Source organism: Lithobates pipiens, unplaced genomic scaffold, assembly GCF_037356315.1.
Source record: "Lithobates pipiens isolate NorthernLeopardFrog02 unplaced genomic scaffold, aLitPip1_a1.2 Scaffold_19, whole genome shotgun sequence".
Lineage (NCBI taxonomy): Eukaryota > Metazoa > Chordata > Amphibia > Anura > Ranidae > Lithobates > Lithobates pipiens.
In genome coordinates, this window is record NW_027507764.1 from 553,459,382 (window position 1) to 553,485,774 (window position 26,393).

The window sequence follows — 26,393 nt, forward strand, 5'->3', positions numbered from 1 at the left end:
TGTGCAAGTGTTTAAAGGAGATCACCCAATCAGCCTGGAACATGCCCAGGCCAAACGGAAGATCGTCCAATCAGACTGGAACATGCCCGGGCCAAACGGAAGATCGTCCAATCAGACTGGAACATGCCCGGGCCAAACGGAAGATCGTCCAATCAGACTGGAACATGCCCGGGCCAAACGGAAGATCGTCCAATCAGACTGGAACATGCCCGGGCCAAACGGAAGATCGTCCAATCAGACTGGAACATGCCCGGGCCAAACGGAAGATCGTCCAATCAGACTGGAACATGCCCGGGCCAAACGGAAGATCGTCCAATCAGACTGGAACATGCCCGGGCCAAACGGAAGATCGTCCAATCAGACTGGAACATGCCCGGCCTAGCGGAAGATCGTCCAATCAGACTGGAACATGCCCGGCCTAGCGGAAGATCGTCCAATCAGACTGGAACATGCCCGGCCTAGCGGAAGATCGTCCAATCAGACTGGAACATGCCCGGCCTAGCGGAAGATCGTCCAATCAGACTGGAACATGCCCGGCCTAGCGGAAGATCGTCCAATCAGACTGGAACATGCCCGGCCTAGCGGAAGATCGCCCAATCAGACTGGAACATGCCCGGCCTAGCGGAAGATCGCCCAATCAGAATGGAACATGCGCGGCCTAGCGGAGGATCGCCCAATCAGACTGGAACATGCGCGGCCTAGCGGAAGATCGCCCAATCAGACTGGAACATGCCCGGCCTATCGGAAGATCGCCCAATCAGAATGGAACATGCGCGGCCTAGCGGAGGATCGCCCAATCAGACTGGAACATGCGCGGCCTAGCGGAAGATCGCCCAACCAGACTGGAACATGCCCGGCCTAGCGGAAGATCGCCCAATCAGACTGGAACATGCGCGGCCTAGCGGAAGATCGCCCAATCAGACTGGAACATGCGCGGCCTAGCGGAAGATCGCCCAATCAGACTGGAACATGCGCGGCCTAGCGGAAGATCGCCCAATCAGACTGGAACATGCGCGGCCTAGCGGAAGATCGCCCAATCAGACTGGAACATGCGCGGCCTAGCGGAAGATCGCCCAATCAGACTGGAACATGCGCGGCCTAGCGGAAGATCGCCCAATCAGACTGGAACATGCGCGGCCTAGCGGAAGATCGCCCAATCAGACTGGAACATGCGCGGCCTAGCGGAAGATCGCCCAATCAGAATGGAACATGCGCGGCCTAGCGGAGGATCGCCCAATCAGACTGGAACATGCGTGGCCTAGCGGAGGATCGCCCAATCAGACTGGAACATGCGCGGCCTAGCGGAGGATCGCCCAATCAGACTGGAACATGCCCGGCCTAGCGGAGATCGCCCAACCAGACTGGAACATGCCCGGCCTAGCGGAGATCGCCCAATCAGACTGGAACATGCGCGGCCTAGCGGAAGATCGCCCAATCAGACTGGAACATGCCCGGCCTATCGGAAGATCGCCCAATCAGAATGGAACATGCGCGGCCTAGCGGAGGATCGCCCAATCAGACTGGAACATGCGCGGCCTAGCGGAAGATCGCCCAATCAGACTGGAACATGCCCGGCCTAGCGGAAGATCGCCCAATCAGACTGGAACATGCCCGGCCTAGCGGAAGATCGCCCAATCAGACTGGAACATGCGCGGCCTAGCGGAAGATCGCCCAATCAGACTGGAACATGCGCGGCCTAGCGGAAGATCGCCCAATCAGACTGGAACATGCGCGGCCTAGCGGAAGATCGCCCAATCAGAATGGAACATGCGCGGCCTAGCGGAGGATCGCCCAATCAGAATGGAACATGCGCGGCCTAGCGGAGGATCGCCCAATCAGACTGGAACATGCATGGCCTAGCGGAGGATCGCCCAATCAGACTGGAACATGCGCGGCCTAGCGGAGGATCGCCCAATCAGACTGGAACATGCCCGGCCTAGCGGAGATCGCCCAATCAGACTGGAACATGCCCGGCCTAGCAGAGATCGCCCAATCAGACTGGAACATGCCCGGCTTAGCGGAGATCGCCCAACCAGACTGAAACATGCCCGGCCTAGCGGAGATCGCCCAATCAGATTGGAGCATGCACGGCCTAGCGGAGATCGCCCAATCAGATGTGTGGCCCATGTCTCAGATGGTAGACTCGGATGGTATATAGTTTTTGATGTGGGAGGGGGGGTGTCTATCCCCTGTAGTCCTCTCACCTTGGCCCGACGCCCCTCCTCTCCCCCGGGCGGCTCGCTTCTCCGAGATCCCCGGCGGTCTAGACTCAGGAATTCCGAGCTGGAGTCGAGCAGCGAATCGTCCTCGTTGTCGGGCGCACTCCTGGCCCCGGTCGAGCTCCGTAGTTGCACCATGACGGCCTCCTCCTCCTCACACGGCTTCTTACCGCCAACACTTCCAAATTCTGGCGCCACAATCCTTCCTCACACACCGCGAGCGCCACCAACAGATCCCTCCGCCACCGACCTCCCTACTAATCCCCTCACAGCACCGACACCCCCGCCGTCCCTCCGAACAGCCGCGATCCTCCTCTGTCCTTACAGAGCCCGCACCGGGATCGGGGGCGCGCTACGGCCAGCAGGGCGGTGGAAATTCTTTGGGACTATTTGTCGCGGCGCGAAACCGTCGGCGGAGGTTTTTTTCCAATGGATTGCAGTTGAGTTTTGGCGCGGACGGTCAAAGATTAATCCGATTGGCTCTCTGTCACGGGGGCACGCCCCCCTCCAGCATGCTGACACGTCCAACACTGGCTCTGGCGCATGACAGTGGGCGGGGCGTGTGTACTGAAAGGAGGGATACGCGGGTTGTTTTCCTGTTGATCGGGCGCTGATTGGTTGAGGGAAGTGGGAGGGTAAAGGCGGGGAAATAGTCCTGCTGCGCCAGGTGAGGTTGTGTTGTCGGATAACAGTTTCCGATCACTTGTTTCCGGGGGGGAGAGTTTAGTGTGACACCAAATGTCACCTCTGTGTGTAATGGAGAGGTGTCTCCCTGTGTAGTCATGACTCCTTCCCAGGACAGGAACCTCCTTCCACCCCGCACAGACTGCACCTACACCAACTGTTACTGGTAAGAGGAACCGCACCATTCTCCCACCACCAGGGGGCTCATAGCTGTGCCAGTGTCTTGTAGCAGCATAGGCAAGTTGGGATCTGTCACAACATAGGTAGGCTGGTTGTCTACTGGCACAGGCGCCCCGTGTCCTGCGGTGACATACCCTGTTTCCCCGAAAGTAAGACAGTGTCTTATTCATTTTTGCTCCCAAAGATGCGCTAGGTCTTATTTTCAGGGGATGTCTTATTTTTCCATGAAGATGAATATGGTACACGTTTATTGATTTTCCCTCTTCTGATCCTCCTGTGCCATTTTGACCGCCCCCCCAAATCCACCCTGTGTCAATTTAAGTGAGTCCCCCAGCCCTGTGTCAGTGGATTATGTAGTTTTCCCCCCTCCTTTACCAGACAACCCTCCTCTCCTCCTCCTTTACCGGACACCCCCCCCCCCCCCTCCTCATTTACCGGACACCCCCCCCCCTCCTCCTTTACCGGACACCCCCCCCCTCTCCTCCTTTACCGGACACCCCCCCCCCTCTCCTCCTTTACCGGACACCCCCCCCCCCTCTCCTCCTTTACCGGACACCCCCCCCCCCCCTCTCCTCCTTTACCGGACACCCCCCCCCCTCTCCTCCTTTACCGGACACCCCCCCCCTCTCCTCCTTTACCGGACACCCCCCCCCCTCTCCTCCTTTACCGGACACCCCCCCCCCTCTCCTCCTTTACCGGACACCCCCCCCCCTCTCCTCCTTTACCGGACACCCCCCCCCCCTCTCCTCCTTTACCGGACACCCCCCCCCCCTCTCCTCCTTTACCGGACACCCCCCCCCCCTCTCCTCCTTTACCGGACACCCCCCCCCCTCTCCTCCTTTACCGGACACCCCCCCCCTCTCCTCCTTTACCGGACACCCCCCCCTCTCTCCTCCTTTACCGGACACCCCCCCCTCTCTCTCCTCCTTTACCGGACACCCCCCCCCTCTCTCTCCTCCTTTACCGGACACCCCCCCCCTCTCTCTCCTCCTTTACCGGACACCCCCCCCCTCTCTCTCCTCCTTTACCGGACACCCCCCCCCTCTCTCTCCTCCTTTACCGGACACCCCCCCCCTCTCTCTCTCCTCCTTTACCGGACACCCCCCCCCCTCTCTCTCCTCCTTTACCGGACACCCCCCCCCTCTCTCTCCTCCTTTACCGGACACCCCCCCCCCTCTCTCTCTCCTCCTTTACCGGACACCCCCCCCCCTCTCTCTCTCCTCCTTTACCGGACACCCCCCCCCCTCTCTCTCTTCCTTTACCGGACACCCCCCCTCTCTCTCTCCTCCTTTACCGGACACCCCCCCCCTCTCTCTCCTCCTTTACCGGACACCCCCCCCCTCTCTCTCCTCCTTTACCGGACACCCCCCCCTCTCTCTCCTCCTTTACCGGACACCCCCCCCCTCTCCTCCTTTACCGGACCCTCCTTTACCGGACACCCCCTCCCCCCCTCTCCTCCTTTACCGGACACCCCCCCTCCCCCTTCCTCCTCCTCCTTTACCAGACACCCTCTCCCCCCCCTCCTCCTTTACCAGACACCCTCTCCCCCCCCTCCTCCTTTACCAGACACCCCCTCCTCCTCCTCCTTTACCAGACACCCCCTCCTCCTCCACCAGACACCCCCTCCCCCCCCCCCCCCTCCTCCTCCACCAGACACCCCCTCCTCCTCCTCCACCAGACACCCCCTCCCCCCCTCCTCCTCCTCCTTTACCAGACACCACCCCTTCCTCCTCCTTTACCAGACACCCCCTCCCCCCCTCCTTTACCAGATATCCCCCCCACCTCAGTGACATAGGTAGGCTGGTTCTCTAGTGGCGCAGGCGGCCAGTGTCCTGCAACGACATAGGTAGGTAGGCTGGGTTCTCTAGTGGCGCAGGTAGCCCGTGTCTTGTGACATAGGCTTGGTTTTGTGGTGGCCCATGTGGCCAGTGTCCTGTAGCAACATATGTAAGCTGGATTCTATAGCAGTGTAGGCGGCCCATGTTCTGTAGCAGAATAGGTGGGCTGGGATCTGTAGCGGTGCAGGCGGCCTGTGTTCTGTAGCAGAATAGGTAGGCTTGTGGCACATGTGGAGTTCTTTAGAGAAACAGGCGGCCGGGGCTTGTGTTTGCAGCAGTGTGGGTAGGCTAGGTTCTTTAGAGGTGCAGGTGGCCCATGTCCTGTAGCGGTGTGGGTAGGTTGTTTAGAGGTACAGGCAGCCTGTGTTTTCTAGTGATATGGGTAGGCTGGGTCATTTTAAGGGTACCGGAGACCCGTGTGCTGTAGCGGCACACTCCGCTGGCTTCCCCACAAACTGCAGTGACATTCCGCTGCAGGATTGGATGATGTTGGCTGGAGATGAAGCCGTCTCCCGCAAACTTCAGCCAATCCGTGAAAAAGCGGTATCCAGCCAATGAGAAGGAGCGCATCCTTTCACAGGCTGCATTTGCCGATATGTTAAGAAATTCATCAGTAGTTGGACTTGGACTGCAAATGAGATGCCTTTTTTTTAACCACTTTCCAACTGCCCTATAGCCGAATGATGGCTACAGTTCATCGGACGTCCTCCCGTGATCGCAGTGTTCTCCGGACACAGCTGATCACAGATTGAGGTAAAGAGCCAATCAGCGGCTCTTTACTGCGTTCTCAGCTGTGTCCAATCACAGCTGATCGTGTTGTAAACAGAAGCAGGTTATTGGCATTTCTTTTACTTGTGTTGGCAGTGCGAGGAAGGGAGAAGAGAGCCATTAACCAACTTCTGTAAAAGGGACATGGGCACTGATTATCATTACTGTGCCCATCAGCGCACATCAGTGAAGGAGAAAAAAATTACATGTTTGCTAAATTTTATAACAAACTGGAAACTTTATTTTTTTTTAAACAAAAGTAAAAAAGCCAGTGGTGATTAAATACTACTAAAATAAAGCTCTATTTATGTGAAAAAAAATGATAAAAATGTATTTTGGGTACAGTGTTGCATGACCACGCAATTGTCGTTCAAAGTGTGACCGTGCTGAAACCTGAAAATTGGCCTGGGCGGGAAGGGGGTGAAAGTGCCCAGTAGGCAAGCAGTGTTAATTTAGTTGACTAAAAGAATAAAACAATTTAGTTGACTTAATATTTTTTTTTCGTCAACTAAAATACGACTAAAAGCGAAAATGGCATTTTAGTCAAAGATTAAAGTCCCATACACACGATTGGACTTTTTGACAACAAACATGCAAATTGGCTGTTTTAAGGCAACATCCAACCGTGTGTGCGCTCCATCAGACAAGCGTTTTTTGGTTTTCATTGGACAAATGGCTGTGCGAACAGACAAACTTTTCGACAAGATAAGTCGGATGGAGCAAAGTCCCATCATGTGTACAGAAAACAATCGGGCTTTACAAACGCGCATGCTCAGAACCAATGCAAAAGATCAGACAACAATACAGAAGTTGACCAAAGGTGGCGGTAAAGAGCAGAAAAACCACGTGATTCGGTGAAAGTTGGCTGAAAAAGTCAGATCGTGTGTATGCTTAACAAGTTCACGGCCAACGCCCTTTGTACCGAAATCCACGGGAAAGTTTGTTTAAAGTCAGATCGTGTGTATGAGGCTTTAGACCAGGGATATTCAATTAGCGGACCCCCAGCTGTTGCAAAACTACAAGTCCCATCATGCCTCTGGGTGTCATGCTTATGGCTGTCAGTCTTGCTATGCCTCATGGGACTTGTTGTTCTGCAATAGCTGGAGGTCCGCTAATTGCATATCCCTGCTTTAGACTAAAACTAAATTGAAATTTGACTTCAAAATTAACACTTGTCTGTAGTGCATGTTCATACCTCCAATACCATAGTAAAAAACATATTTGATTTTTCACTCCAACCGTATATGAGTTTGGAAATTGTAGAGAAATGTTAACTAATGCAATACAATTTGATTACACCCATTAGGTTTTAGACGCTAAAATGTACTGGAGATTTAGTCGAATAAAACAATTGCAGAAGACTAAAATGGGACTAAAACTAAAATGCCTTTCTTAGTCCTAAGACTAAAACTAAACCAAAACTTGCTGCCAAAATTAACACTGTAGGCAAGTGGTTAAAGTGGCTAACCCACTTCTATAACTTTATATAAGCCCCTCTGTGTTTTAATAACAAGTGCTCCTGTCTGTGGGTTTTTATTTTTTTAAATAAAAGGATTGGGGCCACTCTGCAAAACGAGCTGCACAGTGGAGGTATAACATGCTTGTTGTTAAAGTGGTTGTAAAGGGATATATATTTTTTTTTTAACAAACATATCTTTCTTACCTGCTCTGTGTGATGGTGGTTCTTCTCAGGTTCTCTGCCAGTGCTCCTGGCCCCACCCCCCTTCTGAGGGCCCCCAAAACAAGCCACTTGTGCATGCTGGCTCCCTGCTTGATGCACAGAGTGGAGCTCAACCCCACCCCCCTCACTGGCTGTGATTTGACAACAGCAGGAGCTAGTGGCTCCTGCTGCTCTGTCTGAGCCAATAAGAAGGGAGACAGCCGGGAGAGCCTCTGCTCCTGTGCCCATCGATAGATCGAGATCAGACCCGGGTAAGTATAAGGAGGACTGGCAGAGGAAGCTGCACACAGGTTTTTTACTTTCATGCATAAAGGTTTAAAAAAAAAAAAAAACCTCTAGCCCTTACAAGCACTTTAAAGTGGAAGAAAAGCTTAAAGAGGGATTTCACTGTAAAAAAAAAAAAAATATTAAAAGCCAGCAGCTACAAATACTACCGCTGTTGACTTTTAATAAATGGACACTCACCTGTCCCAGGATCCAGCGATGTCGGCAGCTGAGGCAGATCGATCGCCGCCATTCTAGGTGAGGGAATCAGGAAGTGAAGCGTTGCGGCTTCACTTCCCGGTTCCCTACTACACACGTGTGAGTCGCGCAGCGTAATAGGAATGGTCCGCGCTGTCTCTGGGACCCATGTGTGTCCCAGCAGACAGCGTGCCGGGACAGGAAGAGGCATAGACTCCCCCCGAGAGGTGCCAACTCTGACACCGGAGGGGGGGAGGGTTCCGATGAGCGGAAAGTTCCACTTTAGGGTGGAACCCCGCTTTAAGTATAACTATTCTTAAAAGCGTTCCCTCCACCATCCTCCTTCCTATTCTGTGTAGCCTGTTTAAAAAAAAAAAAAAAAAGATTTGTGTACCTATTAATCTGTATGTGTTTGGGGGTTCTAAGTAATTTTCTAGCTAAAAAAAGATTTCAACTTGAAACCAACAAATGTAAGAAAAAGGTTTAGGTTTAAACTTTTTTCACTTGCACACAAAGTCTATTCCTTTGACAAATTGTTACAATGTTTATACTTGAGTTCAACTGATAAAGAATGTTTTGATTCTTGGCAGACAGCCCAGTTTTTCTCTTCCTTTCTTTTGAAGGCTTCAGAAGAGCAGAGAGAATTCTTTGTATAAAAAGAATCGTGAAACACTTTAGTCAAGATCGCGATAACGATTCTTGGCGATTAATTGTGCAGCTCTACTGCAATGTGACTTGTTCATTTTCCTTTCTTGCACAGTGAAGAAAATGTCTGGAAGCTCTGCGAGTACATCCGAGATCAGAGTGAAAAGCCTCTGCAAGAATTTTATGCTGTATTCCTGTCCAATGAAAAAAGAATGGTGAGGCTTGCATCTATATATACCATCTGTCTTGGGACTCATTCACAGAAGTGCTGTGGCCCATACAGGCTGAATGAGCTGCGTACAGAGAGCCAATGTTTCTATATGGGAACACAGTGGCTGTACATCCTTACATAAATTTAAGTTTTATTCCATTAAAACTACCAAATTGCCATAATCTGTTTTGCTGTTTGGAGATCCAAATTGTCAGTTTTTTTTTTCCTCTCTTGCATACAGATACCTATTTGGAAACAGCAATGTGGTAGGCAAGATGAACCTGTAATATGGGTGAGTATCATGCTGGGTTATCCCTTATAATACTGATGTTGTACAAATTAGTCTATGTTTGAACTGCATCGCCTTCAGCCTTTGACTTTATCAAGATGGTGAGTGCTGAAAATGACACAACAGGTTGGCTGAGTTAAAGAATCCAATAAAGAGTGACAAGTCACCAGAACTCCATATTCAGTTCACTTTACTGGGGAAGCATCATGATACAAAATCCATTCCATAAACTCTGCGTGTCACAGGGACCTTTTCTACTCATTTTCTCATATCATCTTACAGGACAGCCTCTGAGATATAGGGCTCCTCTCTCCAGGACAGGAAACATGTCAACCTAATCAAATAAAAGGGTGGTCCTCCAGGCCCTCCTCAGTTTTTGTGTTTTCTGCCAGATGGGAAGGAGCACGTCGGAACTAGTAGGGGAGCTCCTTCTCAGGGGATGTCCTGGGGGGAGCACCTGATGGACCTGGCCCATAGCACCCCTCGGTCCGTTCGGAGGGAGGAGAGAGTAGATATCAGTCCCCACTGCCATTAAACGTTCGGAGAGAACAGGACCCCGATGTGCAGCAATCTCCCCCACTACCTCGCTAACCGCTCGTACCTGGTAGGTTGGATGGCGGGCGAGAGACGTTCGGATCCACTGGATGGCGTTCGGATACTGCAGGCGGTGCGGTCGTAAGGAACGAACGGCGTGAGTGTGCGGAGTTTTTTGCGTTGCGGCGTCCAGAAGTGTGACAGACGCACTTCCGCCGGATTCGCATCATCGGGGGGGTGCCGCGGGACCTGTTTCAGTCCTCTGGGCGTGGTGGTGTGGCTACAGGGCTGTCTGGAGCAGTGTAAGGACTCGGAGACTGAGTAAAACACAGGAACCATGGAGGGCGCAGTTGTGCAGGTGGACTCCAGTTCGGCAGGCTCCAGCACCTCCCAGGTAAGCTTGGTGAGGGCAGACCAGGACTTACACTGGGGGGGTTGAGGGGTCACTTTGACCATAGTACCTTCCCAGGGTGGGGAACCTGCTGGTGAGGGGGGTACTTCCTAGGCAGACCCTAGAAGCACAGTGGTGTGGGTCAGGGGTGGTATTCTAATGGGACCCTGTTTTTCTTTGTTTTTTAGGTCAAACAGGACAGAGCCCAGATACCTTTGCCCAGAAGGAAATGTGCCGTGTGTGGGGCTAAGTTAGGCACCGGTTGGGAGAAGCCGCTTTGCCCAGATTGTGTCAGTAGCCTTGTTAAGGAGGACTCGGTGGCAGCTTGTCACAAAGTTTTGACATCCGTAAAGGATGAGATTGCATCCACTTTCCAGTCATTTAAGAGTATGATGGATAGGATGCAGGGTTCTTCTGTCTCCTTACGCAGGGCCGTGAGTATGCCCTCCTTGTCTGAGCCAAGTCAGGAGGAAGAGGTGGATAAGGAGAGGGTACCAAGGTCGTTAGCCTCCTCTAGGACAGTGTCTACTTCTGAGTCAGAGGGGGAGGAAGAGTCCGCTAGATCGTCCAGATATAAGTTATCTTTGGACGATGTGGGTGACCTCCTTAAGGCAATATATGACACGCTGGAGATCAGGGAAGAACAGGTCCAACTTTCTAAGCACGACATGATGTATCAAGGGTCGAGTGTACTGAAAGACGGGGTATTCCCCATCCATAAATCGCTGATTGAGGCAATTCTGCTGGAGTGGGAACAACCGGAAAAAAAGGCAGTTTTTTTCAGGCAGCCTTAAAAGGAGGTTCCCTTTTGAGATGGATGCGGTGCATCCCTGGAACAAGGTTCCCAAGCTTGATGCCCCCTTGGCTAAAGTCTCTAAAAAGACAGATTTGGCCTTTGATAATATGGGTTCACACAGGGACCCCATGGATAAGAGGGGAGACGTGCTGCTTAAGAGGGCCTGGGATGCCTCTTTGATTGGGCTTAAACCAGCCCTAGCAGCTACCTGTGTGGTCAGAAACTTAGAGTGTTGGCTTACACAGTTGCAGTCACATATCTCAGCGGGCACTTCCAGGCAACGACTGTTGAATTCCTTTCCGCTACTGTTCAAGGCAGTGGGGTTTTTGGCCGATGCCTCCGCAGAGTCAGTCAAGTTGGCCGCTAGATCTGCCGCGTTAGTGAACGCAGCCAGAAGGGCCGTTTGGCTTAAGACCTGGACAGGTGATGCAGCTTCGAAATTGAAACTGTGCGGATTACCTTTTTCAGGGGACCACTTGGCCGGGCCTGCAAGAGGCGTTAGAGTGCACGCAGGATAGGAAGAAAGCTTTCCCAGAGAAGAAAAAAGGCTGAAGGAAAGCATTTTTTTCGAGGCTCTAGGCAGCAGAACCTGCAGGAAAGGGAGGTTCACCCCAAAAAACATTGGTCAGGTCACAAGGGGAGGGGCAGAGGAGAAATCTTATTCAATCCTCCCCTAAAACCCAGTGACTCCTGTGTCCCGGTGGAGGTAAGGCTGGGGAAGTTTCTTCCACAATGGGACGCTTCAACCGAAAGTCCGTTCATACGAGAATGTAATAAGAAACTGCTACAGGTTGGAGTTTGGTTCAGTTCCCCTCCCTAATTTTCAGGTAACCAGGTTACCAAGGGACCAAGAGAAGGCAAAGGCTCTGGTCTTCTTCTGGGAGACCTGGTAGACCAAGAAGTACTGGTGCAGGTGCCTCTGGAGGAACGAGGCTTGGGGGTTTACTCCCACGTGTTCGTGTTCGTGGTAAAGAAACCTTCAGGGAAATTCAGGTTGATCCTGAATCTCCGCCCCTTGAACAGGTTCATAAAATACAAGCGGTTCCGGATGGAGTCAATCTTCTCGGTAACCAAGTTTCTGTTTCAGGGTTGTCACATGGCCACAGTGGACCTCGGGGATGCATATGTGCATATCCCAATTCATCCGGAGTCCCAGAGGTTTCTCAGGCTAGCAGTGCAGACGAACACGGGAGTGGTACACCTCCAGTTTCGAGCTCTCCCTTTCGGGCTCTCTGCCTCACCAAGGATCTTTACAAAGGTACTGGCAGAGGCGCTGGCCCCGTTAAGACTCAGGGCTATAACAGTGATTCCATATCTGGACGATCTACTCAGTCGGCCCAACAGCTGCAGAAAGACGTGCAGGAGGCTTTGGTTTTCCTGCATTCACTGGGGTGGCTGATCAACCAGGAAAAATCCCAGTTGACCCCCTCACAGGAAGTCCCTGTATTTAGGGGTACAGGATCTCTTCAGTGGAGATGAGGGTGTTTCTTCCAGCGGACAAGATCAACAAGCTAGAGTAGGCGGTAGCCCAGCTTCAATCAGGTCGGGAAGCCCAGATCAGAGAGGTCATGAGTCCTGGGATTGATGACATCATGTTTTCCAGCGGTGGCCTGGGCAAGGCATCATCAGCGCCCGTTGCAGAGACTTATGCTCCGTTATTGGGACGGCAGGGAGCAGAGCCTGGATCAGGTTATGCCTATCTTCTGCCGTCAGGAGTTCTCTGTGGTGGTGGCGGGCCCAGGTCAACCTGGACAAGGGTCTTCCCTGGTCCCCACAGGCCACGGTGGTGGTCACGACCGATGCCAGTGCGTTGGGTTGCGGTGCCCACCTAGAGGGAATCTTAGCCCAAGGAACCTGGTCGAAAGTAGAGACAGGTCGTTCCTCAAACCAGAAGGAGCTTCTGGCAGTTTGGAATGCTATAGAAACCTTCCAGTCCCAGTTACAAGGCAGGGATCTGCAGGTTCGGTCAGACAATGTGGCAGCAGTAGCTTATCTGAACAAGCAGGGGGGAACCAGAAGCCCCGCGCTACAGGCTATTGCGGACAGAATCTTCTGCTGGGCCGAGAGGAACTTGTCCTCTATCAGCGATTCATCTGAAGGGAGCTCAGAATTCGCTGGCCGATTTTCTCAGTCGGCAGAAGGTAGGCCAGGACGAGTGGTCCCTCAACAGGGAAGTGTTCGAGGAGATTGTGTCATGCTGGGGAAGGCCAGAAATAGACCTATTTGCAACAGGAAGGTGACACTTTTTTTCCATTCACCCACAGGATCGGGCCAGGGGGATAGACGCCCTTGGCAATTCGGCCTTTGTTATGCCTCCGCCACCATCCTTACCGGAGGGGAGGTTCTGCAGAAGTTCCGGTTGGAAGCTACGGACCTCATTTTGGTGGCTCCTTTTTGGCCAAGGAGACCCTGGTTTGCCAGTATAAAGAAGTTGGTTGTTCATCCTCCGCTATTACTTCCCAGGGGCCCATTCTACATCCTCAGAGAGACTCAAGCTTGCGGCCTGGTATCTGAGGAACAGATCTTAAGATCACAAGGTTTCTCAGAGAGAGTGGTTAGGACCTTGGTAGAATGCCGTAAACCAGTAACTAGAGCAATTTACGCCAAGATAGGGGAAAAGGTTTAACTCCTGGCTGCGAGAACAGGGAGTTGGACATCCCGGTGGCCCGGCAGTCCTAGATTTTCTGCAAGCGGGGGTAGAGCTGGGCCTTTCTATCAGCACCCTAAAGGTACAGGTGGCGGCCTTAAGTGTTTTTCTTCAGTCCTCTCTCCAGCAGAATCCTTTTGTCAAGAACTTCTTCAAAGCTCTGGCTAGATCCAGGCCTGTGAAGATTAAATCCTGTCCTACTTGGGATTTGTCCTTAGAGAAGGCCTCACTTAAATGGATAGTACTAAAGACAGCTTTTTTGATAGCGATCACCTCAGCCAGAAGGGTGAGTGATCTGCAAGCGCTCTCGGTCAGGGAGCCATTTTTGTTAATTTTAGAAGACAGGGTAGTGCTTAAGACTGACCCTAGTTTTCTCCCTAAGATTGTGTCTGCTTTTCATAGGACACAGGACATTATTTTGCCAACGTTTTTTTTCAGCCTCAGGCGGAGATGAGGCGGGATCTTTGAGTTTGTTGGATGTCAGAAGAAGCCTCTTAATTTTTTTGGAAGCCACTAGGGACTTAAGGAAGTCACTCACTTTTTGTAAATTTTTCGGGCGCCCGCAAGGGCTGCAAGGCGTCAAAATCTTCTATCGCCAGGTGGATAAGAATGGCGATAGTTAAAGCCTATGAATTAGAGGGGAAGCAGGCTCCCTTAGTTGAGGCACACTATACCAGGGCGGTTTCCGTGTCATGGGCAGAGAGGGCTGGAGCCTCTCCGGAGGAGATCTGCAAGGCAGCAACTTGGTCCAGCTACTCTACTTTTGCAAGACGTTACCGTCTGGATTTATTGTCTGATAAGGAACAGACTTTTGGACGAAAGGTCCTCCAGGGAGTGGTCCCGCCTGTCATGGTTATGCAATAGAGTTCGTCTGCTTACCTGTCTCCATGTGTTCATTTCTAGAGACCAGCCGACCCTCACCTGACTGCTTTTATAATCCATCCTCTGGCATGGCTCCACCCTAGTTCCTATCAGAGAGCTCTATATTAACCTGTGCACTGCAGGCCAGCCCTGCTGATCAACCTTTGTGTGTTTAGCTTCCTGTTACCTGCCATGTGCTCTGCTGTTATTCCGTTACCAACTTTGGCGTGTCCTTGACCATCCCAGTTTGCCTGTGATCCTGACCTTTTGGCGTGTCCCCGATTATTCCTGTCTGCTTGTGACCCCGACCTTGGCTTTGTCCCTCACCATCCCTATCCTCCTGTTGCCTACTGTGGGTGCGAGCTGGGGGACCCTGGGGGTTGCGACCTGGAGCCAGTTGCAGCCAAGTCCATCCTCACCACTCGAGGCTCTGGTGAACACCTGCTGGCTCTTAGACTCCGCGCCCAGGCAATCTTACGCTCTATCCCCGGTGGGATCCATCTTGGTGTTCTGGCGGCCCTGCCTTCCTATCACCTTGACCTCTGTCAGCAGCAGTCAGCCGTAGGGTCCACAACCTTGCGGTGCACTCCTAATTCCTATGGTGTGCATCTGTCACCTGGCCTCAAGGTGACCTGACACCGCCCTAACAAGGTGAGCTCCTTGCTTATCTCAGAGGCTGTCCGGTTTTCTCATATCGTCTTCCAGGAGTTAGACTTACCGGTAACTCTTTTTCTAGGAGTCTTCCAGGACAGCCTGGTTTCCCACCCAAAGTTGTTTAAGTTGGACTAGTGGTGAGGATGTGTACTAACGTGGTTGTTAGCGTGTTATGTCTTTCAGAGCCTTCCGGCGGTTCTTGGAGTAAAACTGAGGAGGGCCTGGAGGACCACTATTTTATTTGATTGGGTTGACGTGTTTCCTGTCCCGGAGGGAGGAGCCCTATATCTCAGAGGCTGTCCTGGAAGACTCCTAGAAAAAGAGTTACCGTTAAGTCTAACTCCGGTTTTTGTATTCATCAACCACGTGCTTATTGGGCACTTAAATCCCCTCCTATCCAGACCAATTTTCAGCTTTCAGCGCTGATGCACTTTGACAATTGCGCAGTCATACAACACTGTGCCCAAATGAAATTTTTTGCATTTTTTTTTTTTTCCTCCCAAATAGATTTCTTTGGTATTTGATTACCTGTGTGCGATTTTTAAAAATGTAAAAAATTCTGTCTTTTTACATTTTTTCTTTTAAAACTTTATAAACTGGTAATTTTTGTCCATCATTGATGTATGCTGATGAGGCGGCACTGATAGGCAGCACTTCTAGGTGGCACTGGTGGGCATTGATAGGTGGCACTTGTGGGCACTGTTATAAATGAGGCATAATTGCCTCTACCTCTTCGGGACGGATGTCCCTTCAAGATAAGCCGGTGATCAGCTTTTTTAAATTTTTTTATTTATTTATTAATTTTTTCTCCTCCGCTGTCGGCGTGAGGAGAAATAAAAAAAACGATCACTGAGCTTTTGTTTACATCATGCGATCAGCTGTCATTAGCTGACAGCTGATCACATGGTAAGGGGCAGGGACCCCGGCCCCTTACTTGGATCGTGATCACCTGAGTCTCAGGGACTCGGTGATCACAGCGCGCTCTGTGCGCGCCCTCCAGGGCGCGTGTAGGGAGCGTCCGTAGTGGAGGCCATCATATGACAGCCTCCCGGGAAATTCACATCTGCGCTGTAGCCGTCATTCGACCATAGTGCGGATGCCAGGAGGTTGAGTCAGCAGCTGCAAAAAAGTGTAGCTGCTGACTTTAATAAACCATCACTCACCACGGTCCATAGATACGGACGCCCAAAGCCTCGCTTCTCCCGCGTGCCTCTCCGCGATGCTGGCATTGTAAGTATGGGCACCTGGCAGTGACAACGTGCGAGTTCACAGCTTACTGTGCATTCGCGATATAAACAATAAACGGGAAGGATTCCCAAAGATAATATTCAAAGAGGATAAACCGGTTTAAAGAACTAGATATTTTATTTAGTTATCCACCTTTTAATTACATGTATAGAAAAATGTATTTATAAATACACAGCCCCCCTCCAACACAAATAAATAAAATGAAGACAAAGAGTCTTAATGAGACACCGGTGTCCACCACAATCTGCCATACACGGCTCACATCCATTCCATACATACAAATCTACTCAAAGTGTTCTTATAGTTTAAATTCCAGCTAGCCAAAAATTTCTGGTGTTTGTGTTTTTTTTATTTTTTTTGTGCACATAGTTATTAGAGAGTTCGTTGATTCCGCTTAATAAAAGTGCTTGTGCCTGATAGTGTTGCTCCTTTCCAAAAAGTAGCAAACAGATGTAAACCAGGAAAGAAAGGGGAGAATGAAAGTTCGTCCTTGGGAGGCTTTACCTCAAAGCAGTGATTGGAAAGTTTATTTATGAAAACAGATCTTGGACTAATATATACAAAGGTAATGGCAGTCAGGGAAACGGAAAAACCCCTTTCATACTGGGGCGTTTTTCAGGCACTTTAGCATTAAAAAAAGCGCTTGAAAGAAGCCACAACTGCAATCCCAATGTAAAATCCCGAGTGCTTTCACACTGAGGTGCTGCACTGGCAGGGTGTCAAAAAAAAGCCCTGCAAGCAGCTTCTTTGCAGCGCTTTTGGAGTGGTGAATACACCGCTCCTAAAGCGCCTCTTCCCATTGAAATCAATGGGAAGCGCCTGAAAAACGCTTTTGGCAGCAGCGTTTTGTGGGCGCTTTTAACACTTTATTTGGCAACTAGCAGGGGTTAAAAGCGCCCCAATAGCGCTCGAAAAACACTGGTAAAGGGCTGCTAGTTTAAGCGGCGCTTTACGAGCGTTTTTCCGTCGCTGACATTGTGAAAGGGCTCTTAAAGCACTTGGGCTTTCACATTGGGATTGCAGATGAAGCTTCTTTCAAGCGCTTCAGTCGCTTTTATTAACTCTAAAGCGCTTGAAAAACGCCCCAGTGAAAGGGGTCTAAGGGTTTTGGGGAAAAAAAGAACTCTGAATAGACATCCCCTTAGTTAGGGGGACAGATACAGCTTACCGTTTTGACGTCCTGCTCTGGGTCCCTTTTTTATTCCATTTACTTCAAGTCCATTTGTATGTAACCCAATCACTGCGGTAATACAGTATAACAAGTCATCAGTATGGATTCAACAAAAGTTCTGCTTTACACAGCACATTGTGTAATTCTCTCAATCATTTGTCTCATGGACATATCCCAATAGCCTCCTCACACCATCTAGACCAGGGGTCTCAAACTGGCGGCCCTCCAGCTGTTGCAAAACTACAAGTCCCATCATGCCTCTGCCTGTGGGAGCCATGCTTGTAACTGTCAGCCTTGCAATGCCTCATGGGACTTGTAGTTTAGCAACAGCTGGAGGGCCGCCAGTTTGAGACCCCTGATCTAGACAATACCGCACTTATCCAATCCAGGTTTCACAGTCTGGCTTTAAGGATGTGTGTTCACGGAAGTTCAGTAGAGATGGTCCGCTGTAGGGGTGGACAAACCAGTGCTCACACTACGAGACAGCGTCTTGCTTACATGTTTTGCTTGTAACCAAGCTTCCTCCCTCATGTTTTTTTCACCTTGATACATCCTATGCATTAAGGTGAGAACTTCTGGCAGTGACCAGCCCCCCCCCCCCCCCCATTTTACTTACCTGAGCCCCGTATTTCCCTCTGCAGAGACACGCTGTCCCTCTCTGCATGTGGTCCCGGCTCTTGATTGGTTAGATTGATAGCAGCACAGCCATTGGCTCCCGCTGCTGTCAATCAAATCCAATAATATTTATTGGTGTTCTCTGAATGGATTTCTCCTATTTGTTGACTGTTTACAGAAGGGGCATTAGACTGCAGTTTGTGTTTTTTTTTTTTTTTTTTTTTTGTCAGGAAATAATGCGATTTGGTTTAATAAAGTTCTGTGAAATATGCGGTAGCCATTTTTATATGTATAGTTGCAAAAATGAATACGATCTGTGCTTGCAGGATTATCATGTAATCTTACTCCATGTCTGCAGTGGAGGACAGCGGCTGATCTATGATCTAGATAGTGTGCTGCCGTTCCCGTGCCCCTGTGAGGTGTATGTTAAGGAAGCTCTTCGATCTGATCAGAATATCCATAAGGACTTCAGAAGGTAAAACATCCACAGGGATCTTTTTTTTTTCTCTAAACCCCCGCCTGACCATTGTATAACCTGTTACAATTTTAAGCTGGCTGCACATAGCTGGGTGCAGAACCAAGTGATCCCATCCAAGGACAGACTATTGTTTGGGGTTGATTTACTAAAAGTGCAGAGTGCAAAATCTGGTGCAGCTCTGCATAGAAGCCAATCGGCTTCCAGGTTTTATTGTTGAAGCTTAATAGAACAAGCTGAAGTTAGAAGCTGATTGGTTTCTGTGCAGAGCTGCACCTGACTTCACTCTCCGGATTTAGTAAATCCACCTTTTTGTGTCTGTCTGTCCATGCCTAATTTATTAACGTGGGGGGAATAGATAAAACCTCCGACCTTACCGTTCATGTATGGTAGTATGATCGGTCACATTCTTCACACTTGCGGGATGGTTAAAGATGATGAACAGAAGTCAAAATCCGTGTCCATGAAACAACCAGCTAAAGTTAAGGCAAGTTATTCTGGTGATGTGAAGGTGGCAGAGTGTGCCAGCAGTATTGTGCTCCACATATCTTGAGAAGTGATGAAATTGAATTCCTGTGAATGGTTAAGCAGCGCTCAGCCCGACATTTTATTTTATTTTATTTTTTTGCTCTGGGAACAAGATAAGTCTCCATCCCACTGCCAGAACATAGTTCTGTATACTCCATGTAGCTGATGCTACATACACCCGCTGGGAACGCTGTGTAAGCTGTATCTGTTAATGAGACCGTTTTTTGTTTGCACCAGTTTGGCTTAAACAATTTTTAAAGTAAACCTAGCGTTCAGCTTTAAAGTACATACACTGGGTTTTGGGTGATTGGGGCTTAACACATGCCTGGGGACTGAATGCTAAGAAAATAAGGGCACATGCTATGGGGACAAGAACCGGGGGGGGGGGGGGGGGGGTGTTAAAGTGGTTGTAAACCCTTACATATACCCAGTCAAGTGACTGGTCTCAGGTGACACACAGCAGAGATGAAACAAATGCTCCTACATAAAGTTGTACCTGTTTATCTGCTGTCTTCTGTCCTCTACATCCATTAAATGTGCTGAATTTACACCGGGCCTCTCAACTCTGAAAAGCAAGGGGGCAGAGAGCTGAAGTTACATTGGCAATGAGAGCCGATTGGAGGGAAGGGACACCCCCCTTTCACACAGAGCTGAGGCTATCAATCAACTAGAAGTGATTAATGGAATGAAGCAGCAGACAGAAATGCTCTGCAGAGTACTCTGGATTGAGACAAATGCACACTATAGTGGGATATACTTTGTTCATATTTCATGTCTGAGATTTACAGCCTCTTTAACACACTTGACTTGCAAACTAGGCGTGAAAGGCTGAGTTCACTTCACTTTTATGAACATGTTACACCTATATTTTTGGGGTATAACATGTTCAGCATGCACCCTGATCCTCCCCTCCTTGTGACGGCAGACATCTTCTCCTGGCTTCCGCTGTCACAATTTGAAACCAGTGTGGCCATGCAGGCCTCCACCCAGACAGACTCCTCATTTAAAGCATTCTAAAGTGTTACTTTTTTTTTGACTTTCATGCATTATGTGCATTAAGATGCATATATTTTTTTTTTTTTTTTTTTTTTTTTTTTTTTTCAGTGGCAAGGGATTCACCCTCTCCATTTGTCCTGTTTGTTTTAACCAAAAGTAAAGGCAAATCTCAAAACTTGGGCTGTCCCCAGAACAGGAATTGAGGGGAAGGCTTCCAATGGGGACACTAGTTATAACAACCCTGACACCTCCTGGTTTCCTACATTTTGGAGTGATTTCCTTTCACATCCTGCTTTTGGCTATGGGGGAGGAAGTGAAGTGAAATCTCCCCTTTGGGATGCAGATGGCAAAAAAAACAAAAAACTGAAAGGTGTTGTAACCCTCCCTTTATCAAACATGGGGGGGGGGGGGGGGGGGCTAGGTTTTTCCTTTTTACTACTACTAAATGATTTGGCCATTTTAAAGGAATTATTAGTTTAAAGGAAAACCATACATAAATGTGGTGTTAATCCTTGAAGGCACTATGTTATGCACACTAGAAAGGGAAGAAAAAAAACTATAGCCAAGCTGAACATAACATGACTTGTTTTTTTTTTTTTTTTTCTTTTTTTTTACTTTTTGTTAACTTTTGTGCATGGCTTTGACTTTTGTAATTAAAGAGCAGTTTCCTCTGTGGCCAGGAGATGTCACTCTTGGAGTGAGTTTTTTTTTTTTAGCACTAACGTTTTTCTTTTATTAAACTAGCTGATTATTTGAATCCCTTACAGAAAATATGGGGGGGGGGGGGGAGAGAATCTGAAGTGTGTGTGTGTGTGTGTGTGTGTGTGTATATATGTATGTATATATATATATATATATATATATATATATATATATATATATATATATCTCTCAAACTGTAGCACTGACGCAAGTCACTTTATTTTTTTTTTTTTTTTTTTTTTTTTTAATCACAGTAGCGCGACAATCCCTCCACTTCCGGTCTAACTAATCACTCTCACCTTATGACATGGACCCCTGTGCAAACAGGTGGTCATGCAAGCGAGTATCAAAAGGGTTAACACGGACCATAAACTTCTCTCACGTCTCCTTAGATGTCAGCAAGGACGCCAGGTCATGGGTAGAAAGAAAAGATCTAAGTGCATTTTTTTTTTTTTTTTTTTTTTTTTAATCGTTCAAAAGAATTAACGATTAATCGAGGAATTGATCTTTCATTTCCACAGCCCTAATATAAATTATTATATTCTCTTTTTTTTATTTTTTATTTTGTGGAACAGCATATGTGTAAAAGCAACATCAGCCATTAGACAGTAAAACCGTATACAAGGTGCTTGGGTATTCTTTTTAATCCAAGTGTTTATGCGAGTACTGGTGTATACCCAAGTACAGCTGTGCATAGCTATTCATGTCTATGGGCTGCTGTACATAGCACCTGGCATACCCAAATAGGTCTAATGTGCTAGAATTTACATTGCACAGGCTCAGGGCACTATGTGCGGGAGCCCAATGTCCAGATCAGTGTTTCTCAACCCTTTTTTATTTTTCTGTTTAGATCCAGGACCCTTTAAAATTCTGCACAATCTTGGGGCACCCCAACTGATTTATTCTTTCAAAGTAAATACACCGTTGCACACTGGTACTGGCTAGTGTTCCAATGTTTCTCTTCTCCCTTAGTTTCCCTCCCTTATTCAGCTAATGTGACCCCCCCCCCCCCAGGGCTGACAGAGGGGCAGTGCAGATGCCCAATATTCTCTTTATCAACCAATTACATCATTGGTTTTTAGGACGCTGGGGTCTAGAACGCTGTAATGGTGCACAATGAAAACATGTGGCTTTATATAACCAAAAGGCAGGCTTCATGCGCCCACTGGCTTGTTTATAATCTTTGAGGCTTTTTGCCAAGGCACCCCTGAAGAAACCTGACGGCCTGAGCACCCTGGTTGAAAAAGGCTGGTCTAGAGCTCTAAACAGTTCCACTATTTTCACCTGTTGTACAAATATAAACCAACCCTCCACTTCCGATTCATCCCTCCTTATTTATATGCTAGTGACATTTTAAAATATAACCTATTGACATTATCACTGGGTCTCTTTGCTTCTCTATAAAATGCAGGAAGATCATGGCTTGTGGGTGGGGTTGGTAGGGTGATGTACATGGCGTCCTGAAAACATCACCGCATACTTCCTCAGTAGGGATGAGCCCGATGTTCCAGTCGAACGTAAGTTCGACTCAAACGTCGGGTGTTCGCCAAGTATCGAACAATTTGGCTTGTTTGCGGCAAATTCGAAAGCCGCGTAACACCCTTTAAAAGGCTATGGGAGAAATCAAAAGTGCTCATTTTAAAGGCTTATATGCATGGTATTGTCATAAAAAGTGTTTGGGGACCTGAGTTCTGCCCCAGGGGACATGTATCAATGCAAAAAAGTTTTAAAAATGGCAGTTTTTTCGGGAGCACTGATTTTAATAATGCTCAAAGAGAAACAATAAAAGTTAAATATTCCTTTAAATTTCGTACCTTTTTTTTTTTTTTTTTTTTTTTTCCTTTCTACAACTGTGTAATATCGGATCTACTGTACTTTGCAATGTAATGCTGATTTGTCTAATAAAATTTTCTGTTAAAAAAAAAAAAAAAAAAAAAAAATTCGTACCGGGGGGGGGGGGGGGGGTGTCTATAGTATGCCTGTAAAGTGGCACATGTTTTCCCCGTGTTTAGAACAGTCCAAGAGCAAAATTACATTTCTAAAGGAAAAAAAATCATTTAAAACTACACGTGGCTATAATGAATTGTCGGTCCTGGCAATACACATAAGTCATTGAAAAAAACGGCATGGGATTCCCCCACAGTCCATTACCACGCCCTTTGGGTCTGGTATGAATATTAAGGGGAACCCTGACCAAAATGAAAAATAATTGCATGGGGGGGCCCCCCCAAATTCTATACCAGGCCCTTCAGGTCTGGTATGGATATTAAGGGGAACCCCGCGACAAAATTAAAAAAATGGCGCGGGGGTCCCCCTCAAAATCCATACCAGACCCTTATCGTGCATTGGGGTAGAGCCTTATCGTGCGTTGGGATAGCGCCCCCCCCAAAGCACCCTCCCCATGTTGAGGGCATGGTGCCTGGTACTGTTCAGGAGGGGGGGGGCGCTCTCTTGTTCCCCCCCCCCCCCCCCCTTTTCCTGCGGCCTGCCATGTTGCATGCTCGGATAAGGGTCTGGTATGGTTTTTTGGGGGGACCTCCACGCCGGGAAACATGCGCCACTTTACAGGCATACTATAGACACCCCCCCAGGTACGAAATTTATGAATATTTCATTTTTGTTTCACTTTAAGCATTATTAAAATCACTGCTCCCGTAAAAACTGCCGTTTTTAAAACATTTTTTTGCATTGATGCATGTCCCCTGGGGCAGGACCCGGGTCCCCAAACACTTTTTATGACAACAACTTGCATATAATCCTTTAACATTAGCACTTTTGATTATTTATGTTCGTGTCCCATAGACTTTAACGGTGTTCATATCGAAACGAATCGAACAAATTTTTTGCCTGTTCACATTTTCTGCTGCAAACCGAAACGGGGGGTGTTCGGCTCATGCCTATTTCTCAGTACTCCAAGTGAGCTACACTTAGTGGTTTCTACACAACATTGGAAAAAAGGAAATTTTGATTTGTTGTGGAGTAAATATCAAAACGCCTTGATGGATGGATGGATGGATGTCAGTCTGGAGGAGTGTCTGGTTTTAATCAAACTACGTCTGCATGAAGACTGTGCTAGGTAATGCCCATGTATTATACTGAATCTCGATGACTGAAAGAACTGAAAACCAGCGCATGAAAGGGGCAGGCCAGGGACAGTCGCGCTGAGGAGGAAAAGATTACCGTATATACTCGAGTATAGGTCGATCCGAATATAAGCCGAGGCCCCTAATTTACCACAAAAAAAATGTGAAAACTTATTGACTCCTGTATAAGCCAAGGGTGAGACATGCCTGTCCATCCCTGTGTGTCCATCCCTGTGTGTCCAGCCTACCTGTGTGTCCAGCCTACCTGTGTCCTGTGCCTCTTTGTCCTTCTGCAGCCTGTGTCCTTCTGCAGCGATCTGCATGTAAAAACATACGGCGGCCATGCCAGGATCGCCGCACCTCTTCTCCTCGTCTGTGACAGACGGCGGCCATTCCACTGTTCAAAAGCCGCGCCTCCGTCTGTGATAGGCGGAACACTCAATTTCCCAGCAGTCAGTGTTCCGCCTATCACGGACATCCTCTCATCCTCGTCCGTAGTATGAGGATGAGCGGATGTCCGTGATAGGCGGACCACTGACTGCTGGGAAATTGAGTGTTCCGCCTATCACAGACAGGGAGGCGCGGCTTTTGAATAGTGGAATGGCCGCCGTCTGTCTGCACGACACGCTGATCGGGTAGACAGACGGCGGTGACTCGAGTATAAGCCGAGGGGGGCACTTTCAGCCTAAAAAAAGGGGCTGAAAATCTCGGCTTATACTCGAGTATATACGGTAGATGATTCTGGATGTCCTCCAGCCAGAAAATGAGGCAGACTGTATCTGACCTGCTGCAGCTTCTTATGCACATTGTGAGAAGCTCACAGTGTGCAGTGAAATCAGAGTAAGCCATTTCAGTCCAGAGGAGGTGGTACAACTGTGCAAGATGGAAGGTGAGGCTGGGGTTCAGCTTCCTTTATCAAACCGTTGCTGCTGTCAATTATGCCGTGTACACAAGGCCGGACTATTTGACAGCAAAGGTCTGACAGAACGAATCCGTCGGATAATTCAATCGTGTGTGGGCTTCATCTGACCTTTTGCTGTTGAAAAATCAGACTTTAGATTTAGAATACAGTTAAAATCTGTCTTTATGATAGTCCAACGGACGAAAACTGATGCTACGGCAGCTATTGGCTACTGGCTATGAACTTCCTTATTCTAGTCCCGTCTTACGTCATCACGGTCGCATCCGTCGGACTTTGGTGTGATTGTGTGTGGCCAAGTCCTTTCATTCGGACAGTTCGTCGGGAAGGCCACCGGACCTAGTCTGCCAGAAAGTCCGGTCGTGTGTACACGGCATTATACTTTTGTGAGGCAGACTGTCTGATTGAATTTGGAGTGAAGGTTCACAATAAAGTGTATCCATGGTCAAAATATAAAATCCTTTTATTCGTTTCCACATTGTATTTCAATTATTTCTAAGACCCCTTTCACACCAGGGCGTTTTGCAGGCGCTATAGCGTTAGAAATGGCGCCTGTAATCCGCCCTAAAGAAGCTGCACCATTGTGTAGTGTGAAAGCCCGAGGGCTTTCACACTACAGCGGTGCGCTGGCAGGACGTCAGAAAAAAGTCCTGCCAGCAGCTTCTTTGGAGCGGTGTGTTTACCGCTGCTCCCCATTGAAATCAATGGGGCAGAGCTGTAATACCGCCAGCAAAACGCCGCTATTGCGGTGTATTGCTGGCGGTTTTAACCCTTTCTCTTAAAAGCGCCCCACTAGCGGCCGAAATGCGCCGCAAATCCGGCGGTAAAACACCGCTAGAAATGGCGGCGTTTTACTGCCGACGCAATGGGCGGTGTGGTGTGAAAGGGGTCTAACAGTCTCCTATCACTCTAAAAGATCTTGTTTGTAATTTTTACTTCCTTGAATTCTGTGGCAAGTAGTCACTAGGTCCTGTGAGTAGTCACTGCTGTGTTACACATTTCACAGAGCCTGTGTTCTGTCAGAATCGGTTACATGTCAGACTAGGTAACGGAAGTGACGTTCCACGCCGGCCATCTTGGCATACCCCAGCACTCGGCTGCAGTAAGCATGCAGTCAGAAGGCTGCAGCAGACGTTTTTTTTTACACCCACCCAAGTCTTGCATTTCACACTTCTTTTTACCAGTAAACTGAGCTTCTATAGTGAAAAACAGTATTTTGAAATCCGTGACACTATTTTGATGAATTTTAAAAGCAGCCCCAAGCCTGCTGATCTCACAGGTTTGCTAATCTGACGGAACACCGCTCTTTTATAAAATTCAACATCAAAAGTCTGACGGATTTCAAAATACTGTGTTTTATTATATAATCTTAGTTTACAGGTAAAAAATAAGAGTGATGTGCAAGACTTGGCTGGGTGTAAAAAGATGTCTGCTGCTGTTTCTGACTGCATGCTTACCGTGGCCGAGTGTGGGGTGTAGCAAGATGGCCATCATGAAACGTCACTTCCGTTACCTAATCTGACGGAACACCTGCCTTCTGATCTACAGAGGTGTTGAGAGGAGGAGTTTCAGGAGGAGGAGTCAGCACAGGAATAACAGCTTGCAAGGTACCATGGGATATGTAGTCCTTAGAAATGGAGAAAAAAAACAGCATAGCATGCAAGGCATTCGGGCAGTTGTGGAATGAGACAGGCAGCACTCCTAACATGAAAGGATATTTTTCAAGTAAGCTTGTATAGGATTGTCAGAAGTGTACAGCTGTGCTCATAAGTTTACATACCCTGGCAGAAGTGATG

At 48.6% G+C, this 26,393-nt stretch overlaps 2 protein-coding genes across 3 annotated transcripts in view; one reads left to right on the forward strand and one right to left on the reverse strand.

Moving 5' to 3' along the window:
• Positions 1 to 2,612, reverse strand: part of ATAD2 (ATPase family AAA domain containing 2) — an 89,643-nt gene extending 87,031 nt beyond the window's left edge. Inside the window, exon 1 of the mRNA XM_077493290.1 lies at positions 2,205 to 2,612. Within this exon, the coding sequence (XP_077349416.1) occupies positions 2,205 to 2,357 (153 nt within the window). The 5' untranslated portion in view covers positions 2,358 to 2,612. The remainder of the gene's footprint in view (positions 1 to 2,204) is intronic.
• A 285-nt stretch (positions 2,613 to 2,897) lies between these two features.
• Positions 2,898 to 26,393, forward strand: part of NTAQ1 (N-terminal glutamine amidase 1) — a 34,659-nt gene continuing 11,163 nt past the window's right edge. The window contains exons 1-4 of one of the 2 annotated variants that reach the window (XM_077493292.1): positions 2,898 to 3,069; positions 8,593 to 8,692; positions 8,930 to 8,980; positions 18,221 to 18,369. In XM_077493292.1, coding sequence (XP_077349418.1) covers positions 3,002 to 3,069; positions 8,593 to 8,692; positions 8,930 to 8,980; positions 18,221 to 18,369 — 368 coding nt within the window. In that variant the 5' untranslated portion in view covers positions 2,898 to 3,001. The remainder of the gene's footprint in view (positions 3,070 to 8,592; positions 8,693 to 8,929; positions 8,981 to 18,220; positions 18,370 to 26,393) is intronic. The other variant, XM_077493291.1, reaches the window with a different exon arrangement.